Below are 13,804 nucleotides of genomic sequence, written 5' to 3'. Positions count from 1 at the left end.
AGTGGTGTCATGTAGATGTTAAACAACATGGGGGGATAGGATTGAGCCCTGCGGAACCCCAAATTGAAGGTTCCATGGGGCTGAAAAGCATTCCCCAAGCAACACCCTTTGGGGACGACCATCCAAGTAGGACTGGAACCACCGCAAAGCGGTGCCACCCACCCCTAGTTCAGAGAGTCGCTCCAGAAGGATACCATGGTTGATGGTATCATTTATGGGCTGCTTCAAAGCAGTTTTCATAGAATCATAGAATTGGAAGAGACCACAAGGGCCATCGAGTCCAACCCCCTGCCAAGCAGGAAACACCATCAGAGCACTCCTGACATATGGTTGTCAAGCCTCTGCTTAAAGACCTCCAAAGACCTCCAAAGAAGGAGACTCCACCACACTCCTTGGCAGCAAATTCCACTGTCGAACAGCTCTTACTGTCAGGAAATTCTTCCGAGAGCCAGTGTGGTGTAGTGGTTAAGAGCGGTAGTCACGTAATCTGGGTAACCGGGTTCACGTCTCCGCTCCTCCACATGCAGCTGCTGGGTGACCTTGGGCCAGTCACACTTCTGTGAAGTCTCTCAGCCCCACTCACCTCACAGAGTGTTTGTTGTGGGGGAGGAAGGGAAAGGAGAATGTTAGCCGCTTTGAGACTCCTTAAAAAGGGAGTGAAAGGCGGGATATCAAATCCAAACTCTTCTTCTTCTTCTTCCTAATGTTTAGGTGGAATCTTCTTTCTTGTAGTTTGTAGTTTTAGAAGCAAGAAGACCCTCTCTTGGGTTCAAGAGAGTGAAACACATTGCATTGGAATATATATATATATATATATATATATATATATATATATATGAATGAGAATGATACTGCTGGTCATAGTTGCCATCCTGCAATTAAAGAGCCATCTTCAAAATCTTATGTGTGGCGTCTACTTTATCACTAGGTCTTTGAGGGTGAAGCCACTGCATGACTCAGAACACAATGCAAGAATGATCCTGTTGAAACAAAATTTTATTTCCAAGTTTTTACATAGTGTAATACATGATGGGAAGCTATTTCCCCATCATCGCTTCACCTCAAGTTCCAACAGGAAGGAGTTCAACAAAATCTCCTGGTCTCCAACAATTCCTAAGTGGAGACACCCCTCCAGGTGGAAAATGAACCTCAAGCTATGGAGATGGCGGGATAAAAGAAATGCAGGCCATGGTATTGACTAGGCCGCTATGGGCTCCAGCCCCTCTCTTGTGGGTGCCTCAAAGCTAGTTGCGTTATAAAAGAGGGCCGTTATCACTGAACTCAAATCACCTCAGCCATTCAAGTCCCACAGGTTAGCCAGTTAGGTTTCAGTTTCCAAACAATCCAGGGTCCTTTCTCCACAGCCAATAATCGTATTAAGCACATTTGACTCTTCTGCCCCGACTTGGGGCTTATGCGTTTTCTACCAAGTCACAGTTGCCTGCCTGACTGGGAAGAGTTCGTTGCCCCTTCTTCCCTTTAGATTTGGTGCCTGCTGTCGTCTCCTCAGAGGCACGGCTGTGAGGTCCAGAACTTGCAGGTGGTGTTGCCTTTTCTGCTCGGGAGGCCTTGGGGGGCTGCTGCACTGAGCTGGGGGTCTGGCCTGAAGCTGGACACAAGGAAAGAAAAACAGCCCAAGGTGATTCCATTGAAGCTTCTTCCTAAAAATGTTTTCCACAGCTACGTTCTCCACACCTAGTTTGGGCCGCCAAACCTTTGCTGCCCACATCTTTACTCCCCTTCAACTTTACCAAGACCCTTAAAATGGCCGCCACTGCAACAATTGACCCCTCTTTGTCTGTGCAAAATTCCTTCCCTTTGTATGGAAACTTTTCAAACGTTTCCCTACCATATTTCCCCAACAACTCAAGCCCTTTATTCAAGAGAATTATGAGAAGGCATTGGGGCTTAAGCACTGGCTTAAGATCAGCTGGAAAAGCGTTTACTATACTTCCATCAACAGGTGCATTTCACTGTATGACAGCCCAAGGCAGGACCTTCCTTGCCATGGTGCCCTGGATATGGAACTCCCTGCCACTGAAGATACATCTGACCCCCCTCCCCCCGGAACAGCTTCAGAAAAGGGCAGATTAAACGATGGGTTGTTTTGCTCTTCCTTATCATGCTTTGTTACTTATTGTTTTAATAATATGACAATGCTTGCTGGTTTTAAAATTTTATGGCAACTACTGTCTTGTATTAGAACAAACTGTACTATTATTTGATGAAATGTTGTCTACCACCCTGGAAATTTTCAGCTCGAAGGGGAGGGATATAATAATAATAATAATAATAATAATAATAATAATAATAATAATAATATTAAAACGCTTAACATCTTCACTCACCTTTTGCTCCTTCACTAGGGGGCGTCTGCTTCTCCAGCAACGCCTCAGGTTGCTCCGACCACAACTTGTAGTTGGGGTTGCTGAGGAAACGCTTGGTGAGGCCACAGGTGAGACAACGCACAATGGTCCACCGCTGATGACGGCGCTCTGGTGAGAGAGGCGAGGAGCAAATGAGTCAGGGAAGCCTGGAAAACAGTGGGTCAGACTCCTTCCCTGCCCTGATATTTCCAGCTTTCCTCCCAAACTTTCAGCTACATCATCGGTTCCCTCACTTTTTCTTTGCCCAGCCTCGCTTGTTTCTGCGCTCACAACCACAACAATCCATCTCTCAATCTAATAATCTGTACATAAAGGGAAGTTAGGAAGAAATATTAATTCTCCAGCGGTCTCTACTTCCTCCGAAGAAGAAATAAAGGAGGATCCCCAAAAAGCAGGGATGGGGAACCCTGCAGATGTTGTTGAATCCCATCAGTCCCAGTTGACATGGCCAATGGACAGGGATAATGGAAGATGGCCCTCAGCCACATCTGGAGGGCCACTGGTTCCCTGTAGAGCAGCTATAGGGAACCCAAGTCTTGGGGGCTGAATGTGGCCCTCCACGAATTTCCATCTGGCCCTAGTGATTATCCGTAGGCTCCACCCCTTACCAGGGGGAGGCCACGCTACACTTTCAAGTAGGAATGTGTGAACTGGTTCGCCACCATTCTGGGGGAATGCTCAGGGTAATTTAGTTTGTGGACAGTGCCACCCGTACATCTTTCAGTGGGAAAGCCACTCCCTTGTTTTGTCCTTCCTGCCTTCCTAACTTGGTGCAGCCTACTCTCGGCTTTGTTTGTGAAGAGGGGAACCTCTGCACCAGACCCAGGGGCCTCTCCAGGGCACAGAGCCCACATAGCCGCACAGAGGAGGGGAGGAGGAGGAGGAGGAGGAAGAACAAGAGAAAGGGCCACTCACTTCTCTGGCGCACAGTGGAGCTGACTCCAGGGACGAGAGGCGAGAAGCAAGATTTGCAGATGGTTCTTTTCACAGATGGATCCCTGCAAGACAAAGGGAAATGAAGGTAAAGTAGCAAATGTTGTGTTGGACAGCTGAGTAAAGGTAAAGGACCGCTGGGTGGTAAAGTCCAGTCAAAGGCGACTATGGGGTTGTGGTGCTCATCTCGCTTTCAGGCTGAGAGAGCCAGCGTTTGTCCGCAGACAGCATTCCGGGTCCTGTGGCCAGAGTGACTAAACCGCTTCTGGCGCAACAGGACACTGTGACAGAAGCCAGAGCGCACGGAAACGCCATTTACCTTCCCACCACTGTGGTACCTATTTTTCTACTTGCACTGGTGTGCTTTCGAACTGCTAGGTTGGCAGGAGCTGGGATGGAGCAAAGGGAGCTCACCCCGTCGTGGGGATTCAAATTGCTGACCTTCTGATTGGCAAGCCCAAGAGGCTCAGTGGTTTAGACCACAGCGCCACCCGCGTCCCTGTATCAGAAGCAGGATGTCTGTGAATGCCAGTGGCTGGGGTTCATGGGCATCTGGGTCCCCTAACTACTGTCCTGGCACTCACTGTCTTAACACGAGCCGCCGGCTGATGCTGTTCTGCGTGTGGCAATAAAAGCGAGCCAGTTCCTGGTTCTCTGGGTTCTGCCGAAGGACGCAATGCGCTGCCTGTTGCGGGGGAATGGAAGTAAGTTGAACATCCTCAGCATCACCCCCCACCCAACCGAGAAACTCGGGGCCATGCAGATTCCATAAATGCACGGTGTTCCTGCACAACAGGTCCTTGCCAATGGCAGCACCCATAACTTATTAAGTCTCTTATGGAAAAAACAGTACGGTCCTGCAGCAGCTTATAGCCAAGTATACCATAGCATAAGCTTCTATGGACCAGAGCTTACAGTGGCAGAAGGATAAAATAGTTAGGCAGTTTGTCCCACTCCAGGTTTTAATTTACTTAGCTATGTGAAAACTATAGTGCTATTTTCACTGACTGCAGCGGTTATTGATGGGCATTGCGCTTGTCTGGCATACATTTGAGAATTAACTGAATCATTGCAAACTACACTGTTTGTTGTTGTTGTTTAGTCATGTCCGACTCTTCGTGACCCCATGGACCAGAGCATGGACCAGAGCGTGACCCCATGGACCAGAGAGAGGATGAGGATTCTGCAAGTACAGTATTTTGTGAACAACGTGGTAGCTAGCAAATACGACTGGTGTACAAGAAATACTCTCCCTTACCTGGTAGAGGAAGCTGAGCCTCTGAAATGCTTCTTTGTCTTTTATCATGGCTGACACAGGGAATCGTTACAATATTTTTTTAAAGTGATGGTGCTGACACAACAGAAGAGAAACCTGCAGTAAACAGGGATTTTTTAAAAAAGGAAAAAAAGGCAGCGGTTGTAGCAAACGGCAACCTATGTCATGCAATCTCACAGGGCTATTCCAATGTCTTCAGCTTCTATTTTTGCTGGATCTTAATTGTATGATTATTTCTTCAGAAGCCAAAAATCAAAACAATTGCATCAATGGGTGAAACTATGAACCCAATATACTTTGTTGTAACCTGAGAAAATGTGTAATTTTTTTTAAAAAAAAAAGAGTGGTGAATGTGGAAAACACTCGGAGAAGCGCGAGTATATTTATTTTTGCATTCTTATTATTTAAAGCGAGCGGTTAAGGAAAATCACCCTCCTCTTATTTTAAAACAAGTTCTTTCTCGATGCCACAACGTGAAAGGGAAATTCCCTGGCAATGAAAACAGATGGCAGGACTGAGCCGTGCTGCAAATAAATTGCAGGAAGCGCCGTGAAACGCAGAGTGAGTTAGATCCAGATAAACATGCATAAAATACAGCGTGATAATCCATTAAATCCCCTTTATGTGGAAATCTGCTCTCTCTCTCCTGGACTTACCTAAAAAGACCCTACCTTTTGCACCCCCAGATCGTTACTCCATCAGCACATCTTACGCAGGGACAAAGAAACGCCTCCGGATCAATCGCTTTCTCCAACTAAGCCGTCCGCGTGCATCCTCTTCCTGGTTTCATGCAGCAAAGGCATCTGGGAAATGTAGTCCGCTCTCAGTCTAGTGTGGATTAATGCAAACAAACATCGAAGCACCAAATGGGAGTCGAGGTGCCAGGTGTGCACAAGGTCTCTCAGGAACAGCAAGCACCATTAAAAAGTTATAAACAGCTAAGGGACGCTGCTCAGAGACTTTCCCATGGGAAATATTCCTGGAGTGGGGCAAGATCAGGTGATGGATGGATTCAGGACAAAGCCAGATGTGGTGGATCTTCTGGATTCCTGACAGGGAACTCTGTCATAATCCAGTGCCAAAATGGGAGGGAATGGTTTCAGAGTGGGAAGAAGAAGCAGGTGGGATGGCTAAGCCAGGCTCAAGTGACGTCCCCCTGAAAAGGATGTCTCAATTCGATCGAGCCAGGGCCCTCCAGATGTTAATGTTGTAAACACTGGACCAGAAAAGTTGCAAAACAACTTCAAAAGTTGTACAGAAACCCCCCCCCCCATAGGCCACTTGTCCCTTACCGTCAAGCAAGCTCCATACCTAAGGACACCAAACCAAACTCCAGTGTGTTCTGAGGAATGCACTCTGTGCTCAGTGTTGTTGTTGTTTAGTCGTTTAGTCGTGTCCGACTCTTCGTGGCCCCATGGACCAGAGCACGCAAGGCACTCCTGTCTTCCACTGCTTCCTGCAGTTTGGTCAAACTCATGCTGGTAGCTTTGAGAACACTGTCCAACCATCTCGTTCACTGTCGTCCCCTTCTCCTTGTGCCCTCCATCTTACCCAGCATCAGGGTATTTTCCAGGGAGTCTTCTCTTCTCATGAGGTGGCCAAAGTATTGGAGCCTCAGCTTCAGGATCTGTCCTTCCAGTGAGCCCTCAGGGCTGATTTCCTTCAGAATGGAGAGGTTTGATCTTCTTGCAGTCCATGGGACTCTCAAGAGTCTGCTCTAGCACCATAATTCAAAAGCATCAGTTCTTCGGCGATCAGTCTTCTTTATGGTCCAGCTCTCACTTCCATACAACACCACTGGGAAAACCATAGCTTTAACTATACGGGCCTTTGTGCTCAGTGTTAGCAGCCTAATAGTGGGGCAATTACCATATATTTAAAGCACTTGGTTTCTCCCAAAGAATCCTGGGAACTGTAGTTTTCTAAGGGTGCTGGGAATTGTAGCTGCGTGAGATCCCTAGGATTCTTTGGGGGAAATGATGTGCTCTCGGCGTGCCATGTGCATGCAGCGATCATAGGTCAAATGAAGATCTTTCATCTCAAGATACTGCCAGAGACTTTAATCAGAGGAGGTGGATATTTTCCTAAGCTTTTGACCTTCGTTCTGGGGTTCCACTGGGGCACAGCTGATATGGTATCTCCACAGAGATATGCCATCTGGCTAAGAGGCAAAGAGACACCAGGGTCATAACCACAGACTACCCGCTTGTTCCTGAGACAACAATAGCTGACCTGTTGCTAATCCGTCTGCTTCCAAACCGAACTGGGAATTTGGCTCAGAACCACAAACCCACAACTTCATCATGGCTCAAAGAGGTGAGTCTCTGCTCTGCTCCACCACCCAAGGAAGGGTTAAATGCTGAGGGCCAAACAAAGGAGGTGATGATGGAGATTTGTGACTGGATCTCCATCACTGGATCTCCTGTTTTAAAGGCTCCGTGCAGCTACTCAGGAAGTGGGGGATTTAACCCTCACTCCTGCAATAGTTTTTCTCACCCACTCTGGCAGCTGAAAAAAAATGTTATTTAGGGATTTATTTTGTTTTGTTTTAATTTTTTTGGTCTTGGGGCAAATAGCTGCTCTTTGGAGGGCAACGCCTTTCACCAGAGCTTTCTATCCTCTCCACAACCCTGTGAGGCCATTTAGGCTGGGAGACTGTGGCTGGCCCAAGGTCACCCAGTGAGTTTCATAGCCAGGTAGGGATTTGAACCCTGGTTTCCCAGGTCCTTGTCTGACTCTCTAACCACAACACAACACCGGCTCTCTCCTTCAGCTGAACATCTGAACAGAATAGATGGTTTGCATGCACCGAGAATGTGTTTTTAAAAGTTGGAGGTATTAGGGTAGTTAGGGGCAGGGAGCCAAGGCAACTGCTATGTGCTTTCAGCAGCTACAGCTGTAACATTTGGGAAGTCCTTTAGAGGAGAGGAGGGACGCGGGTGGCACTGTGGGTTAAACCACAGAGCCTAGGACTTGCCGATCAGAAGGTTGTGGTTCGAATCCCCGCGACGGGGTGAGCTCCCGTCGCTTGGTCCCTGCTCCTGCCAACTTAGCAGTTCGAAAGCACGTCAAAGTGCAATTAGATAAATAGGTACTGCTCCAGTGGGAAGGTAAACGGCGTTTCCGTGCGCTGGTCTGGTTCGCCAGAAGCGGCTTAGTCATGCTGGCCTCATGACCTGGAAGCTGTACGCCGGCTCCCTCGGCCAGTAAAGTGAGATGAGTGCCGTAACCCCAGAGTCGGCCACTACTGGACCTAATGGCCATGGGTCCCTTTACCTTTATCTTTAGAGGAGAGACAGACCGATGCCAGCACTATCCTGAGAAAGCTCACCCTCGGTACTGCTAAACAGATGGACTTTGCTGCCACCTGCTGGCGAAAGGATTAAGTAACATTTGAGGCTACGGTACAGTCCTCATTCCAGTTAAGTGGGCCTTCATAGAAACATAGACTTGTAGAATTGGAAGGGGCCATGAGGGTCATCTAATCCAACCCCCAGCAATGCAGGAATCCTTTGCCCAATGTGGGGCTCGGACCCACAACTCTGAGATCCAGAGTCACATGCTCCACCAATTTGGCTACCCTTGTTTCATTTGGAAATATTTGTTAATTTTCTCACAGACGTTTGTTCCTTTTTCCTGCGGCCACCTCTGCATTTAAGCTCTTCATGTCTTCTTGTCTTTATGGCTCTCAAGATGCATAATCTGGTTCCTTTTCTGCTCATTGCTCTGTGTTTCCTTCTTCAAACGGCCTCCTTGCTGGTTTGTGTCTGTTGCTTTGATGCAAGTTATTTTCCTGCAATACAGTGGTACCTTAGTTCTCAGACGCCTTGGTACTCAAACAAATTGGAACCCAAACACTGCAAACCCAGAAGTAAGTGTTCTGGTTTGCAAATTTTTTGGAAGTTGAATGTGCCCTGTTTTGAGTGCCACACTTCTGTTTGGAGTGTTACGCTGGGTCTGTCTGTTTTTGCTATTTATTTTGCATTTTTGTGGCTCTTTTTGTGTGACAATGTGGAACCCAGTTCAGCTACTGATTTATTGATTGACTGCAGAACATTGTTTATTGCTTTCATTTTATGGATCAATGGTCTCGTTAGTAAAATTCATGTTAAATTGATGTTTTAGGGGTTGTTTTTGAAAGTGTGGAATGAATTAATCCATTTTGCATTACTTTCTATGGGAAAGTGTGCCTTGGTTTTGGAACGCTTTGGTTTTGGAACAGACTTCTGGAATGGATTAAGTTTGAGAACCAAGGTGCCACTGTATGTTATTGTTGCTTTTCACATGCTAATAAAAATAAAAGATTTATATACTCCTTACTAGAACAAAAGGCCTCTAAGCTGTTAACAATAAACAGTCTAAAGCAGTCATTTTTAAAAAAAAGTTACATAAAAAACTAATTCCTTTCAGTTGCCATGATGTTGTGCCGAGTATTTTCATGCCTGTTCCTGCTGGGCCTCAGTTCCGCCTCTGAGGAAGATGTTCTGGTGATCACAAGCAGCGGTCCCATCCGTGGCAAACGCCTCATGACAGATTCTGGCGCGGTGACAGCTTTCTTGGGAATCCCCTACGCTGAACCTCCTGTGGGGGAGCTGCGTTTTCAAAAACCCCGTCCTCACCAGGCTTGGAACCACACCCTGAACGCCATCAGCTTTGGCAATACCTGCCACCAAGGGAGTATAGAACTTCCCGGCTATCGTGCGGAACAAAACTCGGAATCCACCCTCTCTGAAGACTGCCTCTTCCTCAATGTCTGGGTGCCTCATCCCCGACCCTCTGCGCCAGCTCCTGCCTTCGTCTGGATCCATGGAGGGGGTTTTCTCAACGGGTCTGGCTCCGTCGATAGGAGCTTCCTAGCTGCCACTGAGAATATCATCGTGGCTTCTATGAACTACCGCCTAGGTGCCTTGGGATTCCTCTCGCTACCCCCAGAGGCTCCGGGGAACGCTGGTTTGTGGGACCAACACCTGGCGTTGAGTTGGCTGAGGGAAAACATGGCCGCCTTTGGAGGGGATCCAACCCGTCTCACCCTGGGCGGTCAGAGTGCCGGGGCCGCCTCGGTTGGTTTCCACCTTCTCTCGCCGGCGAGTCAGGCTCTATTCGACCAGGCCACTTTACAAAGTGGTGCCGCCATTTCCCCCTGGGCTTGGGTGAGGCCTGAGGAGGCTATGAACAGAGGGCGAACCCTGGGCCGGATTTTGGGCTGCGCTGAGGGTGATGACAGGGCTGTCGTGCGATGCCTGCGGAAGAAAGACCCAGGGGAGATGATGAAGGACTTGCCTATCCTCAGTCATAAAACCTTGTTGGGTTTCCCTTTCGTGCCCACGACCGATGGGGAATTCCTTCCGGATGCCCCTTCTAAACTTCTGGAAGCTGGGCAATTCTTGGACAAACCCATCCTGACCGGCTTCACCCGTGATGAAGGCACCATCTTCCTCGCAGGAAATGCCCCTGGTTTCAGCCTATACAACGACAGCCTGATTAACTACGAGCAACTGTTGGAAGGCCTCCGTCTGATGGTGCCAGAGGCACCTGAGGTGATCATCAAAGCCGCAGCAACCATCTACAGTCAGGAGGAGCAGGGGGAAGAACGATATCGGAACGCCTTGATCAAAGCATCTGGAGACTACTTTTTCTTATGCCCTGTGGCTGTGGTGGCCACCCGTGTGGCAGAAGCCCAAAGTCTAGCATTTGCCTACGCCTTCACTCACCAGCCCTCCTTTGTAACCGTCTCCGACTGGGTTGGAGTGCCCCATTGTGCTGAGCTGCCCTTTCTGTTTGGTGACCCACTGTCTACGTCAGGATACACAGAGGCTGAGGGGACCCTGAGCCAAAGGGTTATGAGCTACTGGGGACAGTTTATAAGGACCGGGTAAGTGATCCCTCCAGTCTTTAGCACCGGCAACAGAAGAGCTGGTCCTTGTTCTCTTTGACTAGCAAGCTCCCCATTTGGGCACTCTTCCTCTTACCCATTTTGAGAACAAGACTTCGTACGTACTGAACATTCAAAGCACCCCCCACAAGGAATCCTGGGAACCGCAGATTACTCTTCACTTAAGCTACAGTTCTCAGCGCCCTGAACAAACTAGAGTTCCCAGGATTCTTTGGGGTTGGGGAGGAGATGTGCTCTAAATGTAGAGTGTGCATGCAGCCCAAATTTCTTGGCTTTGCTTATCATAATCAGTGATGGCCTGAATTGGCAGAACAGCAACAATCTTTGCTTTCCCCTCCCCACATTTTATACGCCACTTTTCCAGGCAAAGCTTACCCAAAGTGGCTTACAACAGTAAATAAGTGGGGCGGGGGGAACCAACATTTCTTCTAAAAACAGAAAATAAGGAGGAAGGAAGGGTCATCGTTTTATTTACGTATTTTTGAAAAAGCTCTGGACTTACTATTGTGAGTTGTTGTATTGAGAGTATCGCCGGATCGTAAACGGGTTTGTTAAGTTCTTTGAAACATCCCATGTTATCTTATCAAGACCAGGAAAAGCAAACTGGCAAAAAGTTAAACATGACCTTGCTTTTGAGCAGCAGTGCATGTTGATTTAGATGGTGGCGTTCAGTTTCTTTGGAGTGAAGGTCAGCAGCGACTGTGGTGTTTTTAGGATAAACCTATACAACCCGAGCACAAGATGGAGGGGCTTGCAGCATTCACCCCTCAAAAGGTCAAGCTTCTCCTTTCTTCGCAGGCATAGAGCAAGCACGACTCGGTGGTGAACTCTAGATCCTTATAAAAAACGCTGTGAAAATACCTTTTTTAAAAAGGCGTCTTGAAAAATATATGGCATTTGCCTAAAGCTCACCATTGCCATCTAGTGGCACATTTGTATAATGCGCTTAAAACACACTTAAAACGTTATATTTGCAGCTGTGTAGCTGAGTCCTGTGTCTACAGCTTCCAGTCTGCTTCCAACCTCCTCAAACACAACTCTGGCTACCGTTGTCCTACCCGGCAGCTGAGTGACAGTGGATTGAGGAAAGACCCGCCCATTTGCACTTTGTCACAGAGCAACTTCTATGGTTGTGCTTATTGTGGCGCTTAACTAGTGGAATTTTATTACATTTCCGCACTTGATTTTTATCTCATTCTTATTCCTTTTACTGATTGGTGATGTTTGCTTCCCCTCACAGGTCTCCTGATGATGGAGCATGGCCTGTCTACACAGGAGAGAATTTCTTCCGCATTACCACAGAGCCAGCTCAGGCCGAGGAGGTGTTGCCCACCCGTTACTGCGGCTTCTGGGTGTGGCTAGCCACGGAAGGATTTAAGGGTCAGGAAGAGCACGGTTTTGGGCTGGCGGGTGGGGGGAGTTGGAAGATACCACATCCCAGCCAGATAACCCTTCTGTTCAATGTAATTCGGGAGCATCTGTCTGTGACACTGTCTTGCCCCGCCCATGCCAGCCGGTCACTTGATAGGCACCAGCACACTCCGTGATAATATGCACCAAGTGTTGGATGCAAGTGCTGCTTTGGGGTGCTGTACACATGGCCTCATCCATGATGAGGGACGCGGGTGGCACTGTGGGTTAAACCACAGAGTCTAGGACTTGTCGATCAGAAGGTTGGTGGTTCGAATCCCCATGACGGGGTGAGCTCCCATTGCTTGGTCCCTGCTCCTGCCAACCTAGCAGTTCGAAAGCACGTCAAAGTGCAAGTAGATAAATAGGTACCGCTCCGGTGGGAAGGTAAACGGCGTTTCTGTGTGCTGCTCTGGTTCGCCAGAAGCGACTTGGTCATGCTGGCCACGTGACCCGGAAGCTGTACGCTGGCTCCCTCGGCCAATAAAGCGAGATGAGCGCCGCAACCCCAGAGTCGGTCACGACTGGACCTAATGATCAGGGGTCCCTTTACCTTTACCTTTACATCCCATATGCCACCCTGTCTTATTTGCCGATCTAAAGCGTATTCTTCTGGAAAAGTTATAATCTGTTTTATGACGAGGCTGCGCTTCCAAGCACAACAAGTGTTGGTGCTGACCTTTAAAGCCCTCAACGACCTCAGCCCAGTATACTTGAAGGAGCATCTCCACCCCCATCGTTCAGCCCAAACACTGAGGTCCAGCGCCGAGGGCCTTCTGGCGGTTCCCTCATTGTGAGAAGTGAGGTTACAGGGAACCAGACAGAGGGCCTTCTTGGTAGTGGCACCCACCCTATGAAATGCTATCCCAATTGATGTCAAGGAAATAAGCAACTATTTGACTTTTAGAAGACACCTGAAGGCATCCCTGTTGGGAAGTTTTTGATGGTTGATGTTTTATTGTGTTTTTAATATTTTTCTGGGAGCCGCCCAGAGTGGCTGGGGCAACTCAGTCAGATGGGTGGCATATAAATATCATCCTCATTTCTGCCTGCCTGCATATGCAGATGGTGCTTTCTAAGGTCACCTCCTATTGGGGCAGACTTCCTGACATTGTAGGTCTATGTACACAGCCTAAGACAAACTCTTAGGTCCTCCAAGCAGAGAGGTCAGAAATGGGGTTTCACCAAGCGCAAGAAACCTGTTAGTGTTGTTATGCTTCCAAGGGGAGGGTGTGCGTGTCCATAACTAAGGTGCCACCACAGAAAAGACTCTCATTTTTATCCCTGCAGAATGAGCAACATTCATTGGTGGAGGCACAAGCAGAGCCCGCCCCCTCCTATCCATTTCAGGGTTGGTATGGGGAGAGGTGCCCCCTCAATTTTCCATTAGTTTCAGAATGGTTCAATGCAAATGGGAATATGATTTGCAACCCCAGCATTTTTCCTACTGCAGCTTCCTTTACCCAAACATGCCTTCCTGTTTTCCAGACTCTGAGCTGATGGATGAAGAAAGTGACTCTGATTGGTAAAAGTATCTGGAAATGGATGATGTAGATTTCACTTAAAAATGCAACTATCCTCGTTCTTCAACTATCCCGAATCTCAGCCAAGCAATGTGGCAGGTCGATTTTACTTTGTGTGTGAATATCTTGAGGATCTCACTTTTCAAAGAAAAACGAGAGAGAAAGAAGTGTTTTCAGATGCATTCAGTCATTAACAACAGCTTTAAAATATGATTTCAGCCTTTGCTCTAAGATTCCACAGCCACAAACAAATAAAAGAAGCCAACAGCAACTTTTGAGAACTTTTGGAGTCTGGTGATTATTTCCTTTTTATTATCCCTCCACCAACAATTTTTCCAGTTAAAATGGGAAAAAGTAAATTGCGAAGTGAAGTTACAATTCC

The 13,804-nt window shown here is 47.8% G+C and overlaps 2 protein-coding genes across 5 annotated transcripts; one reads left to right on the top strand and one right to left on the bottom strand.

Moving 5' to 3' along the window:
- Positions 1-978: 978 nt before the first annotated feature.
- On the bottom strand, positions 979-5,405 carry RPP21 (ribonuclease P subunit p21). 4 transcript variants are annotated; one of them, XM_082210789.1, is made up of 6 exons: positions 5,309-5,405; positions 4,579-4,692; positions 3,905-4,005; positions 3,303-3,385; positions 2,349-2,533; positions 979-1,609 (listed from the first exon to the last, which is right to left on the bottom strand). In XM_082210789.1, exons 2-6 carry the CDS (start codon positions 4,624-4,626, stop codon positions 1,424-1,426), a joined length of 603 nt encoding a protein of 200 aa, XP_082066915.1. In that variant the 5' UTR covers positions 4,627-4,692; positions 5,309-5,405; the 3' UTR covers positions 979-1,423. The 4 variants fall into 4 exon arrangements, with proteins under 4 accessions (XP_082066915.1, XP_082066914.1, XP_082066913.1 ...); XM_082210788.1 differs by having other exon boundaries at positions 5,253-5,401; XM_082210787.1 differs by having other exon boundaries at positions 5,268-5,395.
- A 1,358-nt stretch (positions 5,406-6,763) lies between these two features.
- LOC309524864 (acetylcholinesterase-like) lies at positions 6,764-13,703 on the top strand. Its single transcript, XM_082210011.1, has 4 exons — positions 6,764-6,912; positions 9,007-10,468; positions 11,730-11,869; positions 13,388-13,703. Exons 1-4 carry the CDS (start codon positions 6,900-6,902, stop codon positions 13,426-13,428), a joined length of 1,656 nt encoding a protein of 551 aa, XP_082066137.1. The 5' UTR covers positions 6,764-6,899; the 3' UTR covers positions 13,429-13,703.
- Positions 13,704-13,804: the final 101 nt, after the last annotated feature.

Source organism: Podarcis vaucheri (assembly GCF_965113315.1).
Source record: "Podarcis vaucheri genome assembly, chromosome: 2".
In the NCBI taxonomy this organism is placed as follows: Eukaryota; Metazoa; Chordata; class Lepidosauria; order Squamata; family Lacertidae; genus Podarcis; species Podarcis vaucheri.
The sequence above is the reverse complement of the archived record's forward strand: the minus strand, read 5'-3'. Positions and strand labels throughout refer to the sequence as shown.